The sequence below is a fragment of the Poecile atricapillus genome, chromosome 3 (assembly GCF_030490865.1).
Source record: "Poecile atricapillus isolate bPoeAtr1 chromosome 3, bPoeAtr1.hap1, whole genome shotgun sequence".
NCBI classification, from domain to species: Eukaryota; Metazoa; Chordata; class Aves; order Passeriformes; family Paridae; genus Poecile; species Poecile atricapillus.
This window is the reverse complement of record NC_081251.1, coordinates 44,960,371-44,973,406: the sequence shown is the minus strand read 5'-3', so window position 1 is coordinate 44,973,406 and position 13,036 is coordinate 44,960,371. Positions and strand designations below refer to the sequence as shown.

The window sequence follows — 13,036 nt, the reverse complement described above, 5'->3', positions numbered from 1 at the left end:
CACTTTTCAGTGGGGAAAACAAGACATGCGGCAAGATGAGACATAAGCCAACTGCTCTGTTACAAGAAGTCACATTCCTTAATGTAGGAACCTGTTCAGACCTGATAAAACCCATTCTGATTAACACCTTGCATGGCTGAGAGCCAGGGTCAGAGGTGGACTTGAGCCCTCAGTCACCAAACCCAGTTTTATGGCCTGACCCTGTGCTGCAGGTATGGTGGTGGTAAGATGCTTCAAGGTAGCTTCCAGGGTATCCCACAGGCATTACAGAGTCATCTGCATCTCCTGCACAGACCCCAAGAAGAAAATATTTATAGCTTTAGGTGATGACTTGGGAAGTTTTATTTCCATTTTATATGGAAGGAATTCCAGTGAATTTTAATTTATCGCACTTCACTTCCTTTGGAACAAGATGTATCTTTATTCTTTAACATTCTATAAAAACTGTCTGAATTTTATTTCAAAGAATCATAGAATAACATTATTTGAAAGAACCCCACAAGGAACATCAAGTCCAACTCGGGTCCTGCACAGAACCACTCCAGAAAACACAGGGAGTGTTGTTCAAATTCAAGAGGTCCAAGAACATTGTCAGGCTTGGTGCTGTGACCACTTCCCTGAGCAGCCTGTGCCAGTGCCAAACCACCCTCTGGGGGAAGAACCTTTTCCTAATAGCCAACCTAACCCTCCCCAAATGGCACAGCTTCAGGCCATTCCCTCAGGTCCTGTCACTGGTGACCAGAGAGAAGAGATCAGTGTCTGCTCCTCCTCTTCCCCCAAGAGGAAGTTGTAAGTGCAGTGAGGTCTCCCCTCAGTCTGCTCCAGGCTGAACAGACCCAGTGACCTCAGCTGCTCCTCATACAGCTTCCCCTCAAGGCCCTTCACCATCTCTGTTGCCCTCCTTTGGATGCACTAATAGCTTTATATCTTTCTTATATTGTGGTGCCCAAAACTGCCCCCAGCACTCAAGTTGAGGCTCCACCAAAGCAGAGCAGAGTGGAACAATTCTTTTCTGTGCCTGACACAGGTTATGAATTCCAGTTTCCTAAAGCTAAGCCACAATTCTCAACTGGTGCTCTTTCCAAGTAACATGAACCTCCTTTTTTTCCTTTTCTTTTTTTTTTTTTTTTTTAGACTTATAGAGGTTTGGGTGGGGGAATGGCTGACAATTTTTTCCAGACTTTTCCACTCCAAAATTTTTTGAAATCATTATTAAGAAGTAGTCTGCTAATAAATGAATGCATTCTCATCTACTAGTTTCTTAACTTTTTACATGTTTAAATTTGTGGTAAATAAAAAGATTGTGGGGCACTTTTTTTTTTGTATTAAAGAAAAACCAATTTTTCAGTGACAACATTTTGAATATGACAATTATAACTTCAGTAAATATATCAAATAAGGAAAGTAAAGAGTAAAACTAGAGTAATATAAGACAATGTTGCAGTAAGAAGAAATTAAGGTTAGAGAAATTATTCAGAGGTCATCAGTAAGTGCAGATTTATTAATGAAAATTTTACTGCTTGTCCTGGGAAAGAAGATGACAGATTTGGAGCTGTAATGGGGTTTTAACTGTTTTCCTTTTTAACAAATGCATTTTGCTTCTCTTTCGAAATAATAATAACTGTGATGTTAAAAATTAAAATACATGCTTCCTTTTGAGGAAAGGCAGGCTTGTGCTCATAAAGTGTCAAATTCCACATCCTAGAGTAATGCTCCTGTATTGGGATGAAGGAAAATGCTAAATTAGAGGCACTGGGGCAAAGTTGCTTTCTATATGTAACTGGGTGCAGTGGGAAAGGGGATATGATTCACTCTTGGCTCCAGGAGGCCAAACACTTACTGAGTGGAGCCATGGTTTTTCTCAAATCTGTCCCATTCCCATTGCCCCTCTTCCCATGCTGCCCACACCTCTCACTGTCACACCTTTTAGTCCATCTCTTTAGGGCCCTGAATCATCCTCCTTAATCCAAATAATTTTCCTTAATTAGGTTCACTGGATTGAAAAAACGGGGATTATGTAGAGCTCCTGGTGGTACCAACCTGCTTGGGGAGGAAGCTGCATCCCTGGCCATGGGGGAGATATTTTCCTTTTATTCCCTTCCTTCCCTTCCTTCTTCCCATTCCTCATGCTCCTATGAATTTTATACCTTGTGTTTTATATGTTCCTGGGAACTGGCAGAGCCTTGCCCTCCTTGACACTCTCAAGGTGCCTGGCGCTCCCCTGCCCACCTCTGTGTGGGGAATCCCTCGCCCTCCTTAGTGCTGTGGGTCATGGTCACTCACTAACCCCAGCTGTAAAAGGAGTGAGGTTTGGGTCTTATTTCCAGAAGAAAGTCTGCTGCCTCAGACTTGCCAAGACAGGGCTTTGTTTTCTATTAGTTCCTACAACAGGTCTCTGATGTCAGCCTTCAGCTTAGATATTAATAAAGATCATGTTTTCTACACTTCAAATTAACTGTTAGCTGGCCTACTGCAGTTTTTGGTCAGACAGGAGGAAGATGTCTCAAAACACTCATTCATCTTTTTTTGTTTACAGAACATAAGGTGTCATTCAGAACCCACCTCAAGTGAACAGGAGGGATCCTATTGATTCCACTGGGCTTTGGATCAGAGGTTGTGGAGTCCTAAACATGGTGTGAGTTAAGAAATCAAAACTTAATACTTTAGTAGCATGATGGTGCAGGACAGGGAAGGAGAGCAGAAGGCCTGAAAGACCAAGATTTCATTCCAAGACCCTCTAGAAGGTCTCTTTCAGCCCAGAAAACCTCCCAGGTCCAGTCCACGCCGTCATAATGTGAGGAATGGCTTCACTTCCATTGTGGGATAGAAAAGCATATAATTAAAAAGCAGGGCCAAGAAGGACACAGCCTGTGTCTCGGGCAAGACAGTGGCTGCGTTTGTTCTAAACCAGTAAATGGATCTGTGCAGACAGGCACAGAGACTATCATTTCCTGGGGACAGCGTGTCGCGGGGTGGCTGGCAGGCTGCAGCTCTGTGTTCGGTCCTGTGTTACCCCAGCGAGATGCCGATCGCAGCACAGATTCCAAGGCACCCAGTGCCCCATGGTGCCTACCTGTGCTGGCAGACAGCAGGCAGGGAGGGTCAGCTGGAGCTGGGTCTCAGGGCTCTCTCTCCCCGGGGCTGCAAATAGGCCCCTGGTCTGTGTGCTGCCTTTTTTCAGTGCATTTACACAGCACCTGTGGACTTCAAGAGGAACATGCATGTAAGGCAAGCATCACTTAGCCCTTCATTCAGCCTGGAGGCCATCAAGGACAAAAAACCACTTAGAATAATTTTTCCTGGTTTGTTGCCCTTACTTGAAAAGAAACAGAGTGCAGGGTTTTCAGTGGGGTTTTGGGGAGTTTCATTTCAAAATATTCTGCCATTGCTCATGGACAATTTAGTTTTTGAAAATGAAACACTACAGGCGATTAATCTACCATATGACCTAAGCGTCACTGTTATTTCAGTCACAAGAAAGGTTGAATTTCATGTGGCCAAGATTACTGAGGTTTTAAGAGCATCAGTATCAATTCACTGCTACAATTGCTTTTCTCCATATTTTTGTTCCAGGGCCATAACCACCACTCTGACAGCTCTGTGCCTGATCCAAAGTCCCTGAAACCAACAGTGAGTGGGCTCTCTGACGGCTGTTAGGGGTTTTGCAGAGTCATCTGCTTGAATCACTGCCTATGCCACAGTGCAACTGATGCAGTAGGACCAGCTGCCCTCAGACTGTGATTGCAAACTGAGCAAGGAGCTGATGAAATCCATCAGAAAAACACCAAAAAACTGCACCAGCAGTGAGACAAACATCGATTGATGCTGAAACAGCGTTTACACATGGCTGTGGAGGTTTTCAACTCTCATCAGACTCAGTAGCTCTACGATCTGGACCTCCACAAGGTGCCACAGGTCTCTTCCCCCTCTTCTCTCCTCTCCTGGCTCTCCAAGGTGGCAGAAGGGCCTCCTGACCACAGGATTGTACCCAACCAGCCCTGCACTCCTCAGAGCTGCTGGGCAGCACTCCTGCTCCAGCTTTCAGACTGAAAGCCCTGCACATCCCCAATCCATGGCCAGAATGAAGGAAGTGCTCTTCCTCTCCCTTCGCTGCTTTGCCCCCAAGAGGGTGAGGAAGAGCCAGGAAAAGCACGAGGGGAAGTGCACTTCTTCCTCTCTCTCCACTCTGCTAGGAATAAGGAGACAGCAGGGGAGACAAAAAGGGCGGAAAGGCGAGAGATGGAATGAGCAAAGCTATTTCTCCCTAATTCAGTCCTTTTTTGAAGGCTGTGTGATTTTTAATGGACTGAGAGGTATTTTCTTCTGCTGCTGAGGCACTAACAGGGAGCGGTTTTACTTGACACTGGGGCACCAATAAGCAGGTCAGGCACCTTAAAAAAAATGAATTTAAGCCTCACTTTCTGAAATCAAAACTCTCATGGCCTTCAAAGGATACCAATATGCAAATTTACATTTAACTCACCTACAACAGCAAAACCTATTGGCCTCATCTGGCCACAAATACTCTCAGTACTTTTTAATGTCAGTCTAGTACGTATGAAATCTTTCCCACGTTCCAGTGCCATATTTCTGAAGTTAACCTGCCTGCATCCCCGCTGCCCTGTCTGGGTGCCCCACATGTTCCATTTGTCCTGACTCTGCCTCTAGTGCTGGAACGGCAGAACACAGAGAGGGACTTCAAGCAAAGCATTAGCTGTAGCTCTGGCTCACCACAGCTTTGCCATAGCCTCCCTAAAGACTTTTTGCTCGTAAGATTTTGCGTTTCATGTTTCCATTGTAGATGTGTTTTCAGAGCTCTCTCTGCCTCTTTTTGTCAATGATTAAAGATAACTGGCCGTAGGTGAGTTTGCATTAAATCCAATAGCAAGCATGTTTTATTTTGAGTCCTTTACATATTAGCTTCTAAGCACCAGGATTTATAATTCATCTCCTACTGCATTCGCAAGTTTATCCTCTCAGAGCAGAACTACTAGGAGCAGAGTTTTTGATTTCAAAGATGAAAAGATTATTATTTTAGTGCAGGAAAAGCATGGATTCAACTAGGTGTAGGACTGGGAATTTTTTTTCAGAATATTTATGTTTTGTTTGGTTATTTGTTTGCTTTACATATAATCCCATAGCAGTGGGTGGTACTCACATCATCTCCATAAACAAATGATATGGAAAGCAACCTGATGTTTAATTTCCTTAACCCATCAAACCCTCCTTACCTCATACAGCAGCATGCCAATCTGAAACCTTGACTCAATATTCTGAGTAAATGGGGGGAGGAAGGACGAATTGCTGGTTTTTCTTTCCCACTTTTGTTAAAAGGCAACCAAGCATGACTCTTCCTACCCTGACTAACCTGGGTAGGTGCCAGATGGATTTTTCCTTTCTCTAGGCAATGGCTCAGGAATTTCATCCGGCTAGAGCTGGGGCTGTGGGCTTCTTGCTGGCCTTTTCACTCCAGCCTCCCCTTTTTCGGCAGTTAATCCCATCTTTCTCCCCACATCCACTACTAGCTGGACTGTACTGTTTCTTGACAATCAGCTTACAGCAGGAACTAAATTCTGCCTTTTCCTTCTGGAAACAAAGAGATGTGCCTGAAAGAAAAGCTTCCAGCCACTCATGGAATAAGAAATTAAAATCCCAAGGCAGTGCCTATGGGAGAAGAATGGATAGCTGGCCAAGACAGCATGCTGACCTGGCTCTTCAAAAATAGATTTCTTCTATGTAGTTCCCGATATTTATCATGGATAGCTAATCGTTAGACAACATGATTCTCAAAAATACTGTAAAGTCCACAAGGAAAATCTGATGTGCTCATTGATTAGAACATCTTAACCACTTCGGTTTTCATGCCCTACAACAAATCCCAGGACACAACATATATGGATTTTGCTTGGGAAATGAGCACCCTGTTCTAATCCCATAACTGCAAAATGGTTTCCTATACTAACCAAAATATTTAATTGTCAGTGCTTTTCCTAATGAGCAGAACTACTGAACACACTTTGGGGGTTTCCTCTGCCTAAATTATACCTTTCTTCCTTCTATATCCTATCAAACTTGCTCACATTCGAAAAAGATAAAAAACAAACAGAAAAGCTGAGTTGTACCTCATCAAATCATCTCCTCTTGTGGTGCGTAAGCAATGAAGAAAGCATACAATTTGTAATATTCCATGTTACTTTTCTAATGCTCTACGCTACCATGCCTTAAAATCTCTCCAAGTATTGAAGAGTTAAAGCTTGCTGTGTGTGCCTGTGACCTGGGATGTTAAGATTCAGCCAGTGTAGCCTGGCTCCTGTGGGAGAGCCCTGGCATGCAGACCCAGCAGCAGCAACCCAGCCCTGGATCCTGGCTGGCAGCACTCTCCCAGCACGAGCATTTCCCAAACAGAGGAGCCTGCCCTTGCTGAAGCAAACCTCACTGGAAAATGGCAGCTAAACCCTAAAGCAAAGAAAGCATTTTTGAGCTGAAGCCTCCAATTTCACCTGACAGACTATTACTCTATTTACTCTGAACTGCCCTCAGAAAGCTCCAAGGATTCCCTCATTCTCAAAAGCATAAATAAGTTTCAGTTTCTCTTTTATTTAAAAAATCTCATCTTTTCACACAGCCAGCATCTGACTTGTGCTGTTATATTCTGCGTAAGTTTTCACCACTGGGAAAATATTTTTTTAGAGGATCAGCTGTCCCAATCCTTTCTTTTTTTTCTTTTTTTTTTTCTCCTCTCTCAAAGAATATTGACTAGCCTTTAAGAGAAAAAACGTTTCTTGATGGCCAGTTCCACTGAAATTAGCTTTTGAAATTTGAGCACATTTTAATATAGCATTGTTTCCATAAAGTAAAATGTAGAAGGAATAACACTACCTCTCTGTGAAACACATAGAATCTTCAACAAATAACACTAGTTCCCCCACCACCCACACCTAGGCTCAACATCATATTTTCACTGAAAGTTCCTAAAATACATCTTTAAAGATAGCAGAGGTACATATTCATTATTTGCCTACTATTTTTTTTCCACATACAAATTGAGTACAGATTACATCCCTGCCAATTTTGTTTCCAATAGCCTAGGAAAAATAAAACTATAACAAATTGCTTTTATTACTTCCTTAAACAAGAATTGAAACTTGTCCAAAAAAGCACATGAAAGACTAACTTTGATGACTTGAGCTTTTGCCAGACACAGTGGTGATACAATAAAGCAAAAACTTAAATGCGTATTAAAAGAGGAATAAGCAACTGGGCATTAAAAGAATGCTTGATTTTAATAGCACAAAGTGGGTTAATTGGTTCATTGATGGCTTGCACTAAATATAAAGCAGATTTTCAATGAAAATATTACATGACTAATATCATGTTGTCTCTATTACTAAGTTTCTCCAGCACCAAGAAGCCCTACTGATTTTGGAAGCATCTTGGTGTGCTGTGATGGTTCGTCAGGCCTGATTAGCAGCATAGTAATTAAGCATGGCCTTGAAGAAAGAGCTTCATTTACTTGGCACAGGAATTATGAGTACACCAGGGAACCGCTTTTTGTGTTTGTCTAGTTTCCTCTCCTTAGGATGTAACACTGCTATCCCTGAAACCCCCAGGAGCTCCGCAAAGGGTTTAAGAGGAATCAAGACCAGATCTCACGGGTCACCTTGCTTTTGGCTGGGGAGAATGATACTGGTAACAAATTGAACCTTCTAAGTGACACCTGTGGCTGTAAAAAGCATCGTCTTTACCTAACCAAGGGTTGGCTCAGCATAGGGGGCACTTGTGGGGTAGGAGAGTGCAGGCCCGGTAGTGCAGGTGTGGCCAAGATGCTCTGCGCTCTGGCCGGTGTGGGGAGCAGGGACTGGCCACCAGCCCTGGGCTGCTGCTTCCTGCTGTGGGCTTCTCCAGCCAGCTGACTGAACCTGGAGGCCAACTTCAGCACCGGGGTATCGGCTCAGCAGCTCGACTCTCACTGCCTGCTGCACCTGGGGCACCACGGGGAGCGCTTGGCCTTGCATCCCGGGGGGGCAGGCACGGGCTTTAATGCAGATAAAACACAGCTTGCTCCTCCACTGCCACCCGCCTCTTCTCTGGTTACAAGGAGAAAAAAAGAAATGTTGTTTCAAAGTAAAACCCCGTGTACTGACTCTCCATAAACACGTTTAGCCAAATGATACATTTTACTTAAGTACAGATGAGAAGAAAGGCTGATGCCAGGGAGAGATCTACCGATGTATCTAAAGCTCCCTTTTTGAAAGCCATGCATGAATCTCTTTTAAATGTATGACAATCCATCCTCTGTTTACTTTAGGCAAACAGAAAAACTCATGGTGGAGCACTCATTTTCGCAAGCTAATCAAGAACATTAGGTCCCAACAGATTCATTTAATAGAAATATAATAGGCATTCCTGCTTGCTTTTAATCTCGTCTAGCTGCAAATGCTAAAATGAACAGCGAATTAACCCTGCCTTGGAATAGAGATTCTTTCACAGCTGATATCATCTCTCTTATGGCTTGTAAACACTCCAGGCTCCCTCAATGTGCTTTCCTGGCTTTCACACTTTCCCCACAGCAGAGGAGAGGAATGGAGAGGAATGGAGAGGAAAGGATGCATTGGATTGCATGCAGCTATGAAGGGGAGGAATAGGCGAGCTCTGAAAGGATGACTGCCTGTTAGCAGAACAAAATGCAGCACCACCACCCCAAAACAAGGCAGCACTGAAAGGTGGATGGGAGAGTGAGTTTTGGGGTGCTTTGGGGGAAGGGGGGGCGGGGGGGGGGTGCTTTCCGTGCATCACCAGCCACTCCCTGCATGGCTCTCCCTGATTTACCAGTGCAAGACAAGGTAGTAAGACAAGGCCATTCATGTGCTGACATCAAATATATGATATTTTTCAAGCAATTTGAGATCTTAAACTGTTCATGGATAGCAGAACTAGCATTAGAATGCTAAAACAGTAAAAAAAAAACCCTCTCATATTTCATAATGTATGTCATAATGAACAAAAGCCTTTAAAAAAAAAAACGGTTTTCACTGTGCTAAAGTAACAATCTAGACTTGTTGTAAGTATGTTATTCTTACAAGTAGTTCGCAGTTATTCTTGAAGGCAAGTCTTGGAGTTTCCTTAGCATAGTGCTGCTGGGGAAAATTTTCAGCATGTCCATCTTCATCTCTAGCCTGAAGGGAAATATAATGGCCTATTTAGGGACTTACAAATAATGGAAGGAAAAATATAGCTAAAAGCATAACAGCTCAGATCATTAAAACAGACGGGAATCCCAAAATACAACATTATTAAAAAGTTTCTTTAAATAATCAGTACACCTTTTAGATATGAGAACTTGGGATGCTGTTTTCTTACATAGCTTAGATTGAACATGCAAATTCATTGTGGAGTAATAATTAGAACAACAAAAGACAAAACCAAAATGAAATATTTGAGCTGGAAACTGAGCAACTCAGGGTTTCAATTTACTCCATTGCATTTTTCAGGATTACATTACATATGTACTCGTTTAAACTTTTTGACATGCTTAAGCAATCCCTGGATAATGTACTTGTATTTTCATTTTAACAGTAAGGCCAAAAAGAAAAAGAAAAAAAAGTTTTCATACTCATAATTTACATGTAATACTATTACAAATAAATGATTCCCCCTCCATGTTTAAGTGAAGCTTTGAAAGGAGAAATCATCTAGTGAGAACAATGATCCTTTAGTCAAATGCGGTCAAAATATTTAATGACAAAGATGCATTAAAAGTTACTGGTTATTTGTAACTACACTGTTAATTAAGAAAGCTGAAGTTTAAATGGAGACATTACCAGAGCCCATTAGCAATCCTGCTTGCATATAGTATTTTTCCCTTCTCATCTTGAGCATTTTCTGCTTTTGAGTTAAAGCAAAAGGGAGAAGCAGGTGAAAGGAGGAGTGTCAGCAATACGCTCATTACACTGTTCATTTGAGTGACACTTGCACTCCGTTCCGCTCCATCTCATCTGATTCCTGACTGTTCGCTCTCTCCCTCTCACAGCCTCCCAAAATTCACAGCTGAGCTGTCTCCCTCACATATGGCTTGCATATAATTATGCACATTCCATTTTACACTGCATTAAAATGATGAGCTCCTGGCTCCCTGCCAACCTATTTAAATCAGCCCCTGCCCAAAGAAGCTGGGGAGAGGAGGAGGGCAGAGGCAGGGTGACCGGATCGGGGCGAGGGGTGCGGGCAGGGGCAGCGGGGTGAGGAGCAGGTAGCCCTGCCCCCCGTCCCTCCTGCTGCCCCGTGTGTGTTCCCAGGGCAGGGGTGTCCAGGGATGCCCAGGTGCGATTTGGGCACACCTGGGCGCCTGTGGCAGCGCTGGCACATGGCTCACCCCTCGTGTGCGAGAACTGCCTGTCGTCGCGTGTCACACGCCCGACACTCAGGCTTTTCAGCGTTGGCATTTATGAAAGATATTTACACCTTGCAGGCTCTGCGACTTGTTTGTCTTCAAACAGGCTTCTGCCTCTCCCCGAGGAGAGGGTTGGGAAAGGGGAGACATGGGCTAACAGCACTGTCCATTTTTAGGAAAACATGCAGGGTCTGCACCTCAATGAAAGCCCCTTGACTCCAGCAGGTTTTGGCTCGGGCCTCAGCCACGGGGCATGAACACACTTTGCCCGATAGAAAATTCCATTTTTAACAGTGAAAAATTTGTCCAAAGGTGTATTTTCAGAAGTACCTAACATTGATGATTATTACAAGAACAGGGAAGTAGGAAAAAAGTTTATTCTGTATGTTTCCTAGCAGTTTATACGTATTTTCTTTCAATGCCCTCAATAGTTGTGGGGTGAAAAATGTTTAAAATTTTTCTTTAAAAAGAAAGAGGACTCCTGAGAATCTGAAGTCACTTGACAAAGGTTTAAATGTATTCTTCTAATTATTAGTTTGAAACTGAAACCTCTCTTACACAATAAATCTACCTCCATGCTGTGTGGAACACAAAGTTCAAATCTGACCAGTTTTTCTAAGGAAAAAAACCCTCGAAATTCTCATTTTGAAAACAAACTTTGCCCTTTTCTTTCCTCCTTGAAGTGATATGTGCAACACACTGAAGTTCTTCCAGGTCATCTAGAAGACAACTAGGGGATGAATTGCATTAAAAATGCCTTGCACAAATAGAAACAGACCTGTCAGCTTGGGAAAACAGATGCCAATGGGATGCTCAGTGATGGACACCTAGGGAGATGCTAGTGGGGCACAGGTGTTGTGTGGGGCTCTGAACGCTGTTGGTGCCCCCAGACCCTGCAATTGTATCTTGGCACCATGCAACACATTGTGCATGTGAAGGCTGGCACATTGTAACCTGCCAGTGACCCTCTGGAGCGTTATATTGGTGCACACACACACCTAGTAAAATGAAATGGATATCAGGGTGTTTGCAGTGCATCTGTTAAAATACAGAGACAAACCCCACTGATCTTGGCCCTCTTACCAAAATTGCCAGTTACACAAAGGTTACTCACCCCTGCTGATGGCAACATGCTCCTGCTCCTACTGATCTAAACCTTGCCTTATTTAATTTTGGATGTCACTAAAATTTCCTAGTCTCAAAACCTGTTTAGCTACATACTGCCATAATTTTCTCAGGCAGCAGAAATACACCTAATTTAGCTAGCTGATTTCCATTGTAAAAAACACCTATTCTGAGCAGTCAGGACTAATTCTCCAATATCTTTACATTAATTCATTACTACCATCTTCCATGTGTAAATAATTTAAAGAAAGAAACACTCTTACAATGTTCATCACTTTCTAAGCATATTAAAAAAGTGGCTCAGAATTTATCTTGCAATGGTAATATTGTGATGCATCTGTGCCTACACTGACCCACTCTCAGTCACTGCTGCGCGCCTCGTGACTGCCTCGGTTCCCCAGCATCTCACTCACAGCAAGCTGGCATCTACAGCTTTGCCATCAGGCCTGGCTGCCATGGGATGCTGCTGTCCAAAAGAAAACAACTGCAAAAAAAAAAACCCAAGCCAAATCTGTGATCACTCTGATTTTTTTAAAAAATGCTTTAATGCTACTAAAATTATTATGAGAGTGCTCTCATCAAAAAATACATGTATTAGCTGCTAGATGTGATTGATTGCATACATGTAATAAATGGGACAACTGCTCTTACAGCACATTTTGTTTCAGGACAAAAAAAGGCATCAGCTCGTGTTCTGAGGCCTGGAACCATGGTTAGCACTGCTAGTTTTATCAGGGCAAAACTGCTGCAACTTCACTGTGGCAGTGCCTCTCCTGGGATTTACTGAATCTCCTAATTCAATACCCTCTCCTGGCAGACAGCCACCTTCCCGTCAGCTGCATGGGATCTGAGAGGGAAAGCGGTCCATCGCCAGCCCCTGGGGACAGCGGGCTGGACACCTGACAAGAGCAGTGGCACAAACACACACATACACACACACACCTCACTGCTGCTGCCAGAGTAGAGCACACTGCCCGAGGAGCAGGGCTGGCAAAGATGACCTAGTGGGGAAACTGCAGTTGACTTGGTGGAGGTGCAGTTGACTTGGTTTGGCTGTAAGGTCAGCCTGATGATGGGATGTGTGGGAAATCATGGCCTTTAATTGCAGGTTAGATATCAGGAAGCCCTTCTTAATGACAGGTACAGCAAAGCACTGGAGCAGATTGCCTAAGGAGACTGTCAAAGCCCCATCACTGGAGTTTTTTAAGAGCAGATTAGGCAAACATCTGCCAGGAATGACACGCATGGAGTAGCTCCTGATGTGGGGAAGCTGGACAGATGAGAGCATCTCCATTCCTAGGTCCCTTTTTTCTCTGCTTTCTGCTGTTGAGCTCTGAAAGAAAATGGCAGGAGGCTAAGGAAAAAAAAATTAAAAAAACTAAACCAGAAAACAGGATCTGAGAGGATCTCTCTGAAAATAGCACAGCATTTGATGTTCAGAGATATGTGTACTCATTAATAAGTGCATGATGACAACTATCTTTGGCTCCAGAAACTGTGCTATTTGTTCGTAAGCCAGCC

At 43.4% G+C, this 13,036-nt stretch overlaps 1 protein-coding gene across 2 annotated transcripts in view; it reads right to left on the bottom strand.

The window, feature by feature from the left end:
- SOBP (sine oculis binding protein homolog) overlaps nt 1-13,036 on the bottom strand; it is a 99,807-nt gene that overhangs the window by 27,116 nt on the left and 59,655 nt on the right. The window contains exon 5 of one of the 2 annotated variants that reach the window (XM_058834664.1): nt 9,081-9,176. The exons of the other annotated variant lie outside the window; for it this stretch is intronic. Within the exon in view, the coding sequence (XP_058690647.1) occupies nt 9,081-9,176 (96 nt within the window). The remainder of the gene's footprint in view (nt 1-9,080; nt 9,177-13,036) is intronic. 2 annotated transcript variants of the gene reach the window in all.